The sequence below is a fragment of the Leptonychotes weddellii genome, chromosome 5, assembly GCF_054177405.1.
Source record: "Leptonychotes weddellii isolate Sample4059 chromosome 5, ASM5417740v2, whole genome shotgun sequence".
NCBI lineage: Eukaryota > Metazoa > Chordata > Mammalia > Carnivora > Phocidae > Leptonychotes > Leptonychotes weddellii.
The window spans coordinates 139,889,682-139,906,011 of NC_138373.1; the positions used below are offsets into that span (position 1 = coordinate 139,889,682).

At 45.4% G+C, this 16,330-nt stretch overlaps 1 protein-coding gene and 2 long non-coding RNA genes across 19 annotated transcripts in view; 2 read left to right on the forward strand and 1 right to left on the reverse strand.

Annotated features, from left to right (window-relative positions):
• ANKS1B (ankyrin repeat and sterile alpha motif domain containing 1B) overlaps positions 1–16,330 on the reverse strand; it is a 432,537-nt gene that overhangs the window by 9,907 nt on the left and 406,300 nt on the right. For all 17 annotated transcript variants that reach the window (XM_081822238.1, XM_081822237.1, XM_081822236.1 and 14 more), the window contains one exon: positions 2,526–2,693. In XM_081822238.1, the coding sequence (XP_081678364.1) occupies positions 2,526–2,693 (168 nt within the window). The remainder of the gene's footprint in view (positions 1–2,525; positions 2,694–16,330) is intronic.
• Positions 1–16,330, forward strand: part of LOC145721877 (uncharacterized) — a 33,865-nt gene that overhangs the window by 8,257 nt on the left and 9,278 nt on the right. The window lies entirely within an intron of this gene.
• On the forward strand, positions 5,100–12,544 carry LOC145721875 (uncharacterized). The gene is made up of 2 exons (XR_014145866.1): positions 5,100–7,486; positions 7,697–12,544. It is a non-coding gene; the product is annotated as an uncharacterized LOC145721875 (long non-coding RNA).

Here is a 16,330-nt window from a genome sequence, read left to right on the forward strand (position 1 = left end):
CAAAGTTAAAAGACAACCTACTGAATGGGAAAAGATATTTGCAAATGACATATCTGATAAAAGGTTAGTATCCAAAATATATAAAGAACTTTTACAACTCAACACCAAAAACCCCCAATAATCCAATTAAAAATGGGTAGAAGAATGAAAGACATTTCTCCAGAAAAGATACACAAAATGGCCAACAGACACATGAAAAGATGCTCAACATCCTCCTCATCAGGGAAATGCAAATCGAAACCACAGTGAGATATCACCTCACACCTGTCAGAATGGCTAAAATCAAAACCATAAGAAACAAGTGTTGGTGAGGATATGGAGAAGAAGGAACACTCATGCACTGTAGGTGGGATTACAAACTGGTATAGCCACTGTGGAAAACAGTATGGAAGTTCCTCAAAAAATTAAAAATAGAACTAACAATATGACCCAGAAATCATGCTACTGGGTATTTACCCAAAGAATCTGAAAACATTAACTTGGAAAGATATATGCACCCCTATGTTTATTGCAACATTATTTATAATAGCCAAATTATGGAAGCAATCCCAGTGTCCACTGATAGATGAATGGATAAAGAAAAAGTGTGTAGTAGGAAGGGAAAAATGAAGGGGGTGAAATCGGAGGGGGAGACAAACCATGAGACTATGGACTCTGAGAAAAAAACTGAGGGTTTTAGAGGGGAGGGGGTGGGGGGTTGGGTTAGCCTGGTGATGGGTATTAAAGAGGGCACGTTCTGCACGGAGCACTGGGTGTTATAATGAATCATGGAACACTACATCAAAAAGTAATGATGTAATGAATGGTGACTAACATAATAAAATAAAATTAAAAAAAAGAAAAAGTGTGTGTCTACACACACACACACACACACACACACGCATGCACACAATGGAATATTACTTAGCCATAAAAAATGAAATCTTGCCATTTGCAATAATGCAGATAGATCTACAGGGTATAAAGCTAAGTGAAGTAAGTCCGAGAAAGAAAAATACCATACATTTCACTCCCATGTGAAATTTAAGAAATGAACAAAGAAAAAAAACCAGACTCTTAACTATAGAGAGGTGATAGCAGAGGGGCAGTGGAAGGGGGGATGGGGGAAATAGGTGAAGGGGATTAAGATTACTTGTCTAGATGAGCACTGAGTAGTGTACAGAACTGTTGAATCACTCTATTATACACGTGACACTGATATAACACTGTGTATCAATTATACTGGAATTAAAATGAATAGAATTCTGTTCTGTTCTACATCTCAGATGTCTGTTAGATATTAAAGAAGCAATTGAACATACAAGTCTGGATTTGTGGGAGTGCATCAGGATTGGGAACCAGTGGGGCTGGGTAGGTGCAGAGGTGAAGGGACCATGGTGTCTGAAGGAAGATTTTCAGAGGACATGGAGTTAATGGTGATGCTCAGAGATGAGGGACGAGCGTGGGAGCAAATGGCTAAAGTGGGGTGGAAGTGAGTAGTCAAGGAGCGGAGGCCAGATGCTGGAGGGACTGTCCCCAGGGAGCGAAGTTGCCAAGAACGGTGGCAGGAGTAGAGGCCCAAAAGACGACTGTAGACAAGAAGCCACATGCTCACAAACGGAGGTGCTTCTTGACAAACAGTAAAGATCCTACACTTCCCCCATGACCCCACAAGCCAGGGATGGTGGAGAGGAGCGCGCTAGAGATAGAAAGATATGTGGGTGTGAGAGCAAGGCATCTGGGGGTGCCTGTCTGTCCCGAGCCCCAGAGTTCCTAGGATGCCATACGGCAGCCGGAGCAGAAGCCAGATGGGAGGCTGGTTGGGAACGCTCCAGCTTTTGGGTATTGCTACTACCAGAGGAGGCCGCTTTGAAGTCATGAAAGTCTGTTAGGACAGGACGTCTACAGAGCTCGTGGGAGGGAAGGGGAGGAAATTCCTGGAGGAAGGCAGATGACGAGGAGGAAGGAGGGGCTGCAGCATCTGAAGAGTCCCCGCTCTGCAGGAAGCCTCAGCTGCTGGGAGAAAGCCTGCCGAAAGCTGGCATCTAAGCCTCTGGCCAAGGGGGAGAGGACCGCTCTGCTCGGACCCAAGACGTGCACAGAGCCTGTGCACCTAGCTAGCTTCCTCTAGCAGAGTACCTGGGATGCCTTGCTGTGAACCTCTGCCAACATCTCCAACGGCCTGTGGCTTGCAAGAGGTTTTGGCCCCTGGTGGGATGGCAGTGAAGCCTTAGGGAACATTGTTCCCAAGCTTGCCTGAACCTTCAGGAAAGATTCATCAAGGAAGCGGCGGCACCCAGTCCCCCTCTCACAGAGCTGCCACAGGTGACAGAGAAAGTGGAATTTTCTTGGGATCCTGTAGGTTCAGACAGATGGTCCCCCGAGACTTTGCAGGAATCAGGCTGGGAGGGTGAAGGATGCATGCCAGGAGGAGGAGGACAAAGGAGACATAGAAAGGCAGGCCCCCACATCACTTCGGACCTGCTTAACAGCTTCCTCTCCCTCCAGCTCAAGATTTTCAGAACATCTGTATTCTTTCTACTTACCACCGACTTGCGAATGCTGACACGAGGCTTGGGGATGGGTTTGGAGGGTTTGTTTTCAAAGCTTTCTGGAAGTGTAGAGGAATGCCCCCCTTTTCTTGCTTGTAGTGCAAGTTGGTAAGCAACTTCAAATGCCTGACCCAGTGTTAGGATGATTTCGTAGGCTAAATTCTGCAAGAGAAAAGAGAAAAGCATTTACTGTGGCATACTGCAGGTTGGCCAAGTTGAGTAGCTGAGGAACACTGTGGGAGGTGAACTAGCAAGGACCTTGACCTAGTCCACCTGGTGTGGCAGTGAGTCAGTGGAAATCTGTGAAGAACAGGAAACCCCAGGTCCAATTTAGAGTCTACACGAGGCATTAGTCAGCAATGCGATGCACTGGCTTACGACCACGCTAAGGAGCTGACCCCCAACTTCACCCTATGGGGAGCAGGCCCACACCCCCTGGCCCCAGGAGCCTATTCCATTCAGAGCCTCCCTCGTGGGCAGCTGGTCGGCTCCCAGGCCTTGGAAGATAAGGGGTTACTATGGTCCTTCATCTGAGTTCTGGGAGTGCCTCAGCTGTGCTTGTGAGGACGAGCCCACACACTCCACAGGAGGTGTTCCTGAGAAGTTTGGGTCTTTTTACCTCAAACATCTGTGATTCAGTGAACATCTCTAAAGCACAATCAAAATCTAATTTAGGCGGTGGGGAGAGGCATTAGTCATGCTGGTGTGGTGTCTCACAGTTCCAGCAGCCAGCATGCAAACAGAGCCAATTATCCATCTATTTCTTGAGGCGCTTGCTCTCCCTGTGGGTCCACTTCCATATTTTATCATCAAATCAGCAAGAGACGGGAGAGTCTGTCAGGCCCAAATGCCATGCCAAGCAGTGACTGGGAGAAAGGTTCTTTTCTTCGGACCTTCAATCACTCCCTTCAAGATGACTTCTAGCTTTCTTTTCTCTTCTCTAGATATGAATCCTTGATTTCTGCCTTCTCTTCCCAGCACAGCTCCACCTGGTCTTCTCTCACTGAGAAAACATGATGTTGTCTGACTCCAGAGAGGCAGGGTCTTGACAATGCCCCTGAGATCACAGCACACCAAAGAGGTAGATGCCTTATCTATCAGTCACAACAGAGAGCTTTCTTAAAATCACTGCACCAGCAGAGAGCAGGCATGGTCTGTCTCAAGTTTTCATTCTGATCAGTGTCCCTAGAATGTCTATTCATGGTTTTTCAGAACAGAAATGGCATTCTGCTTATGCTGCTTTTGCAACTATGCCCCCTCACTCCGGCCCCTCCTCCCCAATCAAGCACACAGAATAGCTCAATTCCCATGATTCTGGGGAGAACTGTTTGGCATTGTTACTACTTGATGAAGACAGTGAAGGAGATACAGGATGGCCTTTGGAGGCCCAAGTGGAAGAAGTCCATGGGTTTCTGGACCGACCAGACTTCAGATCAATGCCAGACTACTGTGGTCTTAGACCCAAGGAGGGAAAATGCCTCTGAGCTTGAAATCTGTTTTGACAGAGGCGGGGTCTTCTTTGAGTGACATGTTAAGAAATGATGGCCCCACAAGACAGACGTGTGCTTGCTGGAGACACTGAACCTTGCACAGCCAACTGAGCACTTCCTGCAATGAGCACTGATCCTGTGTTTGCCTCCAAGGATGAGTCAGACTAGTAAATTAGCAGTGCACAGACAAATGATAGTGGAGGAGGGCTGGCAGATAGCTCCGGCCATCACTGCACAAAGAGGGCTGAACCCTTCGACTGCCTACACTTGGCATCACGTCATCGTCAGCTTTGCCTCCTAGTGCGCATAGGGGACCCCTCTGAAAGGCAGACTGGGGCTTTTGACTTCTGTAGTCTCCATGTGAAGTCATGGGCTCTTGGTCTTGTTCAGCATGACTCTGGAGATGGTTGATGTCCATCCGTCAGGGCTATGTAGCAGATATTCATGCTCTAGGTGGGCAAATGGATGAAGGGAAAGACGGCAGATTCAGCAATTGTATAATGTTCAGCTTTTAGATACCAGAACAGTGGAGCTTAATGAGTGTGAATTCTTTATCATTAACCTAAAAACAAATTCCTGAAAGTGAGATTTACTTAAAGCTCCAGTGTCTTCAAAAGAAAGTCAAAGATGCTCATTTGAGCAAGTGAGATTTTTCACATGACTATTATGGGAAGCCTAAAGGTTTTGAAGGGTAGTGGGTTAGAAGCCCTACTTTTTCATTTTTAATTAGTTCTTGGTGTTAGGAAACTGCTCAAATAAGACACTGAGACCAGACTGTGCCAAATGCCCTCTCCTGGTTTGGCTTGTGTTCTTGATGTCTTGCTTCTCGCTTTATTTTAGAATGCTTTACAGAGTTGTTTTTTCTTTCTTTTTTTTTTTTTTTAAAGATTTTATTTATTTATTTGAGAGAGAGAATGAGAGAGAGCACATGAGAGGACGGAGGGTCAGAGGGAGAAGCAGACCCCCTGCTGAGCAAGGAGCCCGATGCGGGACTCGATCCCGGGACTCCAGGATCATGACCTGAGCCGAAGGCAGTCGCCTAACCAACTGAGCCACCCAGGCGCCCCAGAGTTGTTTTTTCTTATGATTATGTAAAGAGTTGGATACGGTTACCTTTCCTATCTCTTACGTTGCCTCAATGTTTGAGGTATTGATTCTGGAAGCCAGGGAGGGCCCATGGGCATGAGGAGCAGCTGGTTCTGATGGGGCTTCTAAATGCTGAGCGCTGTGTTACTGACATACCGGGGTCCCTGAGGGGAACACTCATCAGGTGGGACCTGCTGACACATGTCTAGATGGGGAGGAAGATTCATTTCTCTTGCCTCTCCTCAGTAACAGTCCCACTATTTAAATGGGAGGATGGTTACTGTGAGGGTAGGAGTCTCTACTAGGACGAGACCAAAAATTAATACTGCAGTATCAGAGAGGCTTAGGTGACAAGCCTTGCTACCTCCTTTGAGCCAGGCTTGCTGACCCCAGTGATGCTGGCTGGCACTGAAGAGCTAGAGATGCCTCAAAAACCTGAAGGCCCAATTACTCTCTGTTTTCAATGTATTATAATCTTTGCAACTGTGGGGAGGTCAGTGCCTGAGACTATGCCTGACACACCACAGGCACTCAGTAAATGCATGCTAAATGAATGAATGAATAGGCAAAGGACAAATGAGAGAAATAGCACTACTACAGTTATACTATATAGAGTTATTACTGTAGGTAGCATAGCTACCTTTAAGTAAGGACTTCACAGGTATTAGGAATTGAGTATGCCAAGCACTAGATTTATCTCATTTAAGTATTACCACAGTTATCTGCAAAATCTCTTTATCCTTATTTTATAGATGAGGACATTGAGGCTCAGAGAGACTAGGTAACTTACCTGACATCACAGAGCTAGAAAGTTACAGAGCTGTGATGTGAACCAGTATTTGTGACTCAAAGCCCATGTTCTTACCCCTACCCACATGTGGTAGCTTGTCTCCAAGACGGCTGCCATCCATTCCACTGCCCTGTGTCCACGCCGTGACCTTCTATGAAGAGGGTGAGTCTGTTTCTCCACCTCCTTGAATCTGGATTGGCTTTCCTGACTTTCCCAATTAGCAGAGTATTGCAGAAGTGACATGCTGGGACCTCTGAGATTTGGTTGTAAGGAGTCTTGTAGCTTCCATCCAGGCCTCTTGAAACACTCTGAGGGAAGCCAGCCATGTGTAAACATTTGACCACCCCGAGGTTACCATGCTATGCAAATGTCCAAGCTAGCCAAATGGCAGAGGCTGCCTGGAAAGAAACAGCAGTTGCAGTCATCCCAGGTACATAGCGAAGGAGTCATCCTGGACATTCAGTCTCTAGGAGACACCACACGGGGAGGACGCAAGACCCCAGAGAGATGGCCCTAGTAGAGCTGTCCCAACATCAGCAGCCATCTGAGCCACCTCAGCGGAGGCCCCAGGTATCGCTGAGCAGAAAAGAGCAGAGCTGCCATATTCTGCCCAAATCCCTCACTCACAGAATCATAATGAAATGGATGTTCTTCTGTGTCACTTAAGTTTTGGAATGGCTTGTTAAGCAGCAACAGATAACTGGAACACCATTCAGTGTTGAAGAAGGCTGGCTGGCTCCTCGTTCAGGTAGCAGGAAGAGAACTGCCAGCCTCTGAGCTGGGATGAACAGTATGTAGTCGTGGGGAGTCACTCCTGGAACCACCCCACCCTCAGCCCTGGCTGTGGGGAAGCTAGATGCCTCCTGTGACCCATCCTGGTCACAGCACCACAGTAAGCACTAGGGTGTCCCTTCACACATATTAGCCCAAACCACAGAGCTGGAATGTCCTTCTAAGTTGGCACAACCATGTTCTCATCTCTAGTCACTACCTCCCTTGAGCATAAATTCAAACCCCTTCAGCTTTACGTTCACTACGTTAACCTGGCCTGTCTCTGACCGTGGCTCTTTCTGCCCCTCCTGGCTTATTGGAAAATACCTGCCTTGGCTTTTCCAGCATGAGTCTCTTTCTAGAATCACATTTATTATGGCAATTGGTCTTGAGCATTTTCTACCTTACAAAGACCACCAATGAAAGCGGGTAGCCTGGGTGTGTGCATGCATGTTTGGTACAGGCGTGGGGGATGATGACTGGGGACAGCATGCTCTGAGCCTCATTTTTCTTAATTTAAAAATGGGGATGATAACATGCAGTAGTGACTTCACTGGATTGTTTCGAGAATCACTCATGATTACACTTAACCAATGACAATTTCAGCCAACATTATTTTCTGTGTGCCATGTACCATAGGACATGCTTCACATGGACTCTCTCATTGAATCCTAACAACAACAACAACCCTGTAGGGGTTATAACAGTGGGGCTATTATTCCTATTTCACATGTGAGAGAATTCAGCTCAGAATGGTTAAATAACTTGGTCATGAAGCCAGCACAGCAGAGCTAGGATTTGAATCCAGGTGTTGGTAGGCCCTGCTCTTTTTTTTTTTTTTTAAAGATTTTATTTATTTATTTGAGAGAGAGAGAGAGAGAAAGCATGAGAGGGGAGAAGGTCAGAAGGAGAAACAGTCTCCCCACTGAGCCAGGAGCCTGATGTGGGACTCGATCCTGGGACTCCGGGATCATGACCTGAGCTGAAGGCAGTCGCTTAACCAACTGAGCCACCCAGGCACCTGGTAGGCCCTGCTCTTGAACTTAGAACTATAGTTAAGATAAATGACTTCTGCAAACTGTTAAAAAAAAAAAGCTTAAAAACATTAAATACAGAAGCTACTGGGTGGTAAGTGCATCTTGGCTGGGGTGAGGATACCTAAAGGTACACAATTTGCTTGGGTCTCAGCCTCCAGGCAAAGGGTGTCCTTCGTGATTTAACATGATCCATCATCACAAGGATTCTCAACCATTGGATATGCCCCTTACATGATGAGGGATGCCAGGCAACACTCCCTTTCCAGCAGAGGCTCTTTAGGATGAAGGCAGGGAATCCCAAGTCAATGGGGACAACCGCCCCAGGGGGACCATCACCATCTCTAAAGCCCTTCCCTTCTCCCCTAGGGATTCTGTTCTTCGAATTAAGAATTGCTACATTAGAGGAATTTGCAGAGCCATCATATTTTAAGGAGAGATCTTAATAGTAATCAAGGGACACAAACTTGTTTTTCTTATGCAAACTGGAGATGTGTAGGCAAGCTTGCATTTACTATGAGCTCAAGGCAGTCAGGACTGCAGTTGACCACGTTGGCTACTTACTGAGCTACTTCCATGTGTCAGGCTGAGTCCCTAATGCCTGGCTGGTGCCTGGCCTATGGCAAGTGTCCAGGAAGTGCTCACTGAATGATGTGGGGGAGGGGAAGCTCTTGGAGAGACAAAGAAATGTCCCTCCTTGTCCTTCTGCCTCCTAGTCACTGAGGCTGTACCCAGCACATTCATCAGTTCGGTGTTAGAAAAACCGCAGCACAGATGTGGGCAATCTGTCCTCTAGGAAAAATTCTGGTCACTCAGGTATTAACTGATGTATCACTAGGATTCTTTTATGATTTTTTTCCCTGCTTTATACTTTCGTGTTTTATTTGAAAAATTAATACTTAGCATTTCCAAAACCTGGCAATGATCATTATAATAAAGGAAGAAATGAATATGTTGAATCGTCAGCTTATAAGGAAGAACCAGCTCATGAAACTTAGAAATGTTGAAGCACACTGTACAGTAAATAAGCTCTTACCACAGGTACAGAACATAGGCAGGTGGAATCTACAATGACTATCCCAGTGACGGTAGCCCCAGGCTGCATCCCATCCCTCCTCTGAGGAGTTTGGAAACTCCTTCCAAACTTGTTGGAAACCTCCAAACAAATTTGGGGAGAGCACAGTTCTTGACTTTGCTCGCCCCTGGGAGTCCACTGTGTCCTCCTGTGTCCATCCAGTCTGGGATTCTTTCTGGGGTGCCCTGTTCTGGGGGTGCCTTTTGATTCTGTCCTAGCAATCAGCTCTATCTGCATCCTCAAGAGCCAGGCCACTGCTGGGCCTGGAGGGACAACTATGGAGGTGGCCCAGGATGGGACTGGAAACAAAAGCATTCTTTCATTTTTAGAATAAAAAAAAAAAAAAAACAAAGCATTTTTGATAAAATAGGGGCTTTAACATTTTTTAGGCTGAAGGGTTCAGTGGCATATTTGCAAGAATATTCATTATCATGTTTAAAATATTTCATAAATAGAGGACTAATTAAGTATATACTACATAGATTCACACAGTGCAGCCAATTAAAATGAAAAGTGAATCATTTTAAAAAACTGGTTAAAAGACTAAGTAAAAATATATGGATAAATACAAACATAGATGGTATCTGTCTATGTGCATAGAAAACAGGGATATATATTAAAATGTTACTAATGGTCATCACTGAGTGTTGAGATTGTGGATAATTTTTCTCTTTTTCTTTGTATGTTTTGAACTTTATTCAAATGAAGATGAATAATTTTACAGTCATAAAAAATAAGCTTTTCCATTTTGATAATTAAAAACAAGAGAAAATATTCTAGCTCAAAAACAGCTTACTCTTTACCCATCTACCTTGGGGTTCTAGGTGCCTTTTCATTCTTTGGCAGAGAGGGCTGGAAACGGTTCCAAGACAACCCAGGCCCTATTTGCAGGTGTCACTCTGGCTCGCCTCCATGTACCAGAGGGGCTGGCCATCCATTTGGCCAAGAATCTCTTTTAGGCTCTTCAGTTTTCACACTGGATGTCAATTCTAACAACTGCTCAGTTGAATTTTAGAATGCTTAGCTCTCTCTTTAACCTGGAGCCCCAAGACCTCTACCCTCAGAACAAAGAGTAGAACCTTCTGCTGTCCAATTTCTATCAAGCTCAGCTGAAAACTGTTGTGTGTGGACATTAGCTTACAGACATGCACTCAGCCCACTCTTGCAGCTGTGCTAGGCTTTATGCCTGCACCAAGCTGGACCACCTGTGAATCCGAACCATACTCTGTTTTGTCTCACAGGGACGATAAAGCAGTGCTGGCAGCAACATGACACTGCTCACTCCATCCCAGGGACCTGCTAAGTGCCTGGTGTAGATAATCTAACCCTCACAGCTACCTGATAAAGGGAGAACTGTCATCCCCAATTTTATGTGTGAGAAGCTCAGGATCAGTGAGATTAACTTGGCCAAGTTCAAACTGCTAGTGAGGGGCAGAGCCAGGATTCAAACCCAGATCTGACCTCAGATGAGCCAGTATTTTGTGCCACTGGACTTCCTGCCTTACTGCTTTCATGAGTCTGCTGGTGTTCTACTTTCACTGAGGGTGCCTCGAAGGAAGCATCTTGTGTTTGGGCGATTCACTGCATGAATGTTAGTAAGATACTATCACACAATATTGTGTCATAGAGACCCAGGACAAAGAGTCCTTTCAGACTTCAGTCTCACTGAAGTTTTGTTTTCTGAGAGGATGGGTTCTACTCTTCTTTCGAAGAAGCATGTATCTCCCTATTTCCCTTGACCTCCAGGAAGCTCAGAGCCAAATTTGTAGCTCGGCTCTAATAACTACGTACAACTCTGTGGTCTGCATATCGACGTTAAAACTTTTCCCTTGGCGTTGATCTTCCTTTTAGTAGGTCTTTTCCCTAGTTCAGATCTGTGTGTACCTATATTTTCAGATCTAGCTTACCTATTTATGGAGGTTGCCTTAAATCCTTTATGGAAAGAGGTGTAAGTGGTATCTATTTCTTCACGTAAACATTTGTTTGAGAGCTCACTTTGTTTAACCTGTTACTGCCAAAATGGCTGATAAGGTACATGCGATGCGGCCTTCTCCTCACCTGCTGAACGTGACAATAAGTGAGAAAGCCTAGAGGGGACGGGGTGCCATGGGGAGAGAGGGCCTTTTTGACCCAGGCTGGGAAGCTGCTGTTTCCAAGTAGACCATTCTGACCTACCTACTGGCACTTTCCATTAGCACTAAAAAACCACCACCACATTTCAGTAACTGCCATTGAAGGAACATGTTAGTTCCATAGCCCCAGAAAACTACAGGCCCTCATTTGGCTATTTGGCCTCTGGGGGTCGGCAGAGGCCACCCACACCTGAAGAGGATGCAAACACAGACATTCAAGGGATGGGCTGTGTCTGTGCCTGGAAGCCCTGGACAGAGCGGAAGAGCCAAGGGCACTCTGAGGAGCCTCAGGTTTGCTACACCAGCACTGCTGAATCACGACCATGCCTAGATCACCTGCATGGGCCAGCTCTGCCATGGGCTACCTACCTATGGAAGCCGTCACTGGCACTGAGATGGCACTGGGGAGGGGGACTGGTCCAAGTGACCCTGAGGTCCCTTTCTACCCTGGGAGATCCAGGATTGTATGGTTAGAAGCTGATGTGTCTTACCTAGCCAACTATGGATTCAGTCTAGAGATGTACATATAGTTGACACCATGTTAAATCGCAGCATATTGTGCAAAAGCCAGACTGCAGGGCTCGACAATCTACCAGCCAGTGCTTAGAGATGCAGTGACCAAGGGGCTGGCCTTCATCTGAGAGGATGTTCTCATGGCATCAGTCACCCCAGAAATGATTCCAAATGGCCAAGTCTTTTGTCTATTATAAAATGGCTTTTGCTTTTGGCAAAACACCTTTTCCCATCTCTCACCTCTGGCTGGTGAGTTACCGCTCGTCCTTGAAGATTCACCTGGGGCATTCTATCTTCTAGGAGTCCTCTCTTAGTCCCCTTTCCTGACCCCCAGGTTAAGCCAGGTGGCCCTCCTCAGGCAGCCCTGCAGCACCTTGACACAGCTCTACTTACTGCGTGGTATTTACTAGTGTTTTCTCTTCACAGGGTCAACCTTCTCAGTTGATGGAGCTCCTTGAAGGCTCTAGTTTCATCTGACTTTGTGTCTTTAGGGCTTAGGGTACATTAGGTGCTCAACAAATGTTTGCTGGAAGAACTGAAAAAAGGAAGCTGCCTGGTAGGTCCCTAAGATCAGAGGACTTGCACTTAAGGATTAGATAAGGGTGAATATGGATGGCCAGAGCCAATTCTTGCCATCTCTCTTCTCTGCCGCAGGTAGACCTGGGTGCACGGATGCCCCAGAAGTGCAGGCAATGCCACGGGGCCTGAAGACAAAGGAAAGTGGTTTTCAATCTGGGTCCTCAGTGGGGTCTCCAGAAAGAAGCCACATTTCTCTTTTGGCTGTATTTTGCTTGTACTTCTTGTTTTTTAAGTCCTCGGGTAAGCTTCATCTACAAGTTGCTTCACCCACGTCTTGAGGCAAAAATAACTCTGAGAATATTCTGGGCATATTCACAGAATTCATTGACATCTCCTTAACTCTACCTATAGTTAGTTCTCTCAAGTACAAGTCAGAAATTAATCTTGATAGATTATATTTGTAGAAATAAATACTGCCCATCACAGGTCTTATATTAGGCATCTGGTCCACGGCTGACATGTCGACTGGTCAATGTGCCGATAGCCTCTTTAGGGCTGATTTCAGCTCACTAAAAGAATCATGAAATTAATATTTTCCCGTAACTATAACAGGGGTACACGTAGACAATTCTGAAAATATATAAAGAAAATAGAAAACCACCTGTAAAATTCTATTGCTGGAACAGAGCCAATACTGCATTTTGGCTTATTTTCTTTTTACATTCATATATATACACAAATACTTTGATATGAATATTTAGGTATGTGAATTTAAAACAAAATTAAAATCATACTTGATGTGTGGTTTCATAACTTGCTTCTTCATGCAACATTAAATCATGAATGGCTTTTTCCTGCTGCTAAATGTTCTTCAAAAACCAGATTTTTAAAGGTGGCAGAGCATTCCACCATTACCTGCTAAAGTTTAACTTCATGCCTCACCCTGAGTACATGAGTGTGCACTGGCTTAGCAAAGGCCTAACAAGGAGGTTGGTCCCTCCTCCCTAAGTCAGGACTTGCTTTCTTGTAGCATTCCAGGTCCACCATGGAGATCATGCACCCATGCACCTGTCCACATGGAACCACAGACCCAGTTGGCTGGATAGCAGGCCTTGGGCAGCCATGCCGCAGGACTGGCTTGCCAGGGCAGAAGGGAAACACAGCTGGTCTTTTCCCTGTTACTTGGCAGGGATTTGGAGAAAGGGTGTCAAAAGAGAGATTTGCTAGGTTTCAACCTCTCCCCACTCTTCAAAAGTCAAAGCTCCTAGTGGAAGCTACAGTACCCCTGTCACTAACTTGTTACGCCTTTGAAAAGGGGCACTTACCAAATTCAAAACCCTTCTTACTTTAAACCTTCTCATTGAAAATCTTTCTCAAATGAAAAAGCCCATTTCCTTGGCTTAATAAACACAGTAAATACAAATGACTTTTTCCTTGCTTATTGCAGATGTGCATCTAATGCCCTGAGCTCGCCATTGCAAAGTGAATTAATGAGTTGTCACGCCTCCAAACTTATCACATGTTCACACAAACTAAGCGTTCAGCTTCCAGCCGAAGCAGGGAGCACGCCTCCTCTGGGAGCAGCCCCAGCCCTGCTATGTGCTGGCTCAGCTCCAGGATAACATGGGTGGGATTTTATTGCAACTATTTGTTATGTCCTTACTTCTTCTACTGAACTAAGAGCTCCTGGAGGGCAGGGACCTGTGCCTGACTCATAGTAGGCACTCAATAAATGTATTTAAATGGCCTTTGACTTTTTCCCTCCAAGTGTGGAATGTTGCTGCAGCAAACACACGCTGTATACGAAAACCTGGGACATAAATCCTCATACAGGTTCTGAGGACAAGAAAGAATACAACCACCACAACTACTGAACAACTGCTACTACCCATCTCCTGTCCTCAGCAGCTGAGAATGACTGAACATCCTGGGCTGGAAATGGACACACAGTATCGCGTTTAATTCTAAGAAGAGCTGTAGGTGCTGGGTACTGTTGTTCATCTCTGTTTTACAGATGAGGAAACTGAGGATTAGTTCTTGGCCAAACTATAAAGCTAAGAGGTGCTGACCTGATTCTAAAGGCCACACCTCTAAACATGGCATGTGATTTTTAGTCATTCGGAAAGAGGCTATATTATATGAACACATGTATAAATGCTGCCAGGCAATCTGTGAAAAAAAAAATAGGCCACAATGCCCTTTGTTTTAATTTCACAAAAACTGGGATTGAGTTAAGGCACTAATAACATCCTTCCCTCCCTCACCCACAAAAAATAGGGATGAGAGAAAAAAAAAAAAAAAGAGTAATATTCCTTGAATATCCACCCACCTTTGACTTTGTGACTCGGTTAATTCTCAATGATTTATGCCAGTGGAGTTGAAAGATACAGATAAATGCACCCTGACAGTGTTAATTTATTCCTGTTTTCGGTGAGGGAACAGGTGGTGGTGTGTAAGAACTGCTGGGCTGCCAATGCTGCTTTTTTTTTATTCAATTAGAGCCCCTCACTGCTCTTGGGAGCAGGATCCTTCCTGACACTGACTTGCTGAGGCGTTTCAGGGGCCAGGGAACAGCTTGGGTTTTGCTGCCGGGTGTTATTACACATGGCAGACAGGCCAGGGGAAGTGACACAGGTCCGTCCTCCGGGCTCTATGCACTTTAACATTTTCTTCCATGGTCATGCCCTTCCACAGTGTCGGAATCAAAGAGATCAAGGGCCACTTTCAGGTGGAGGAAATGAGAAAGCGAACGAAAGCTACCACCCAGCTGCATGTACAGTATTACGCTAGGCCGGCTAGCATCAACAACAATAGCAATAGTTCCCACTTTGTCGGACAACCTTGGCAGCATCGGTCATAAATACCGATAAATAAATACTTCTCGTCAGGGACTTCGAGCTACCCTGCATATATATTCTCAGTTTGCACATGGGCATGACGGGTGAAGGGGGTCAAAAGGCACAAACTTGCAGTTACAAGTTCTGGGGATGTCATGCATGGCACGGTGCCTACAGTTCATAATACCATACTGTGTATTTGAAAGTTGCTGAGAGAGTAGATCTTAAAGTTCCCATCACGAGGGAAAAAACCGTTTAACTGTGAGGTTGATGGATATTAACTAAAGCTATTGTAGTGACCACGTCACAATATATACATAAATCATTATGTCGTGTACCTAAAACGAATACAATGTCATCTGCTAATTATATCTCACTAAAACTGGAAAAAAAAAAAAAGGAGGGGGGCTCAGGAATTTTAAATTCATTAAACAGATGAGAAAACTGAGAAAGAAACTCGTAGCAGAGGCAAAGTCAGAAGATGGCGTAGGTCTGGGTGCCTGGGTGGCTCAGATGGTTAAGCGTCTGCCTTCGGCTCAGGTCATGATCCCAGGGTCCTGGGATCGAGTCCCACATCAGGCTCCCGGCTCAGCGGGGAGCCTGCTTCTCCCTCTGACCCTCTCCCCTCTCATGCTGTTTCTCGCTCGCTCGCTCTCTAAAAAATAAATAAAATCTTTAAAAAAAAAAAAAAGATGGCGTAGGTCTCAGTGGTCAGGACAGTGTGGTTGACTCTACTGTTCTTTTCCGTCTCTGCTTTGGCTTGCTGGTACATCCTGATGGCAGAGTACTATCAGCTGCTGTCACACAGTCCGCCAAACATGTCTGCCTGCATTTCGTCATTTCTGCTTCTCCAGTTTAGTTCCTTTCATGGCCCACATTCAGCCAAGAAAGCACAGGAAAGAGGGAGCTTCGTCTCCCACATCCACCACCCACCAGCAGCATGACTTCAACATTCCCTGCATATTCCTGAGCCCGTCTGAGCCATACCACGTGCTGCACACTGAAGATTACAGAATTTGGGAGTTGCACGTAAGAGAAAAATGAGCATGGTTAAAAATAATCGAAGACTGCCAACATATTCTTTAAAGAGAAATGAGAATTAGCAAAGGTCTAGCAACAGTCATGGCTTTTAATGCTATTTAAAAAAAAATTCATACTTTAAAACTACTGAATGAGGTCCTTTCTAGATTTTTGCAATAAATCTGATAGTCCCACAGACCATGCATTAAAATCTTTCTGACCTATCTCATTCTATTAGAAATCTAGATTGAGTGAACAGTATATAGAAGATGACAGTTTCCAAGTTACCTTGGTTATATCTGTTTCTTACTCATAGTGTCCTTCTAAGGATGATCACTGCAGCTTTGAAATCTGGTGGCCACCAAAACACTCATCCCCCCTTCCCCCCGCCTTGGCAATTCTAGCTGCATGATAGTCCTTCGGCCACCTGAGATCATGACACATCCTTCTTTTCTACCCAGTCCTGCTGTTCCCTCTTCCCTAAGTTTTCACTGCCTGGAAGGTGGGGTTTGGGAAGCCTTCTGTTCTGCAG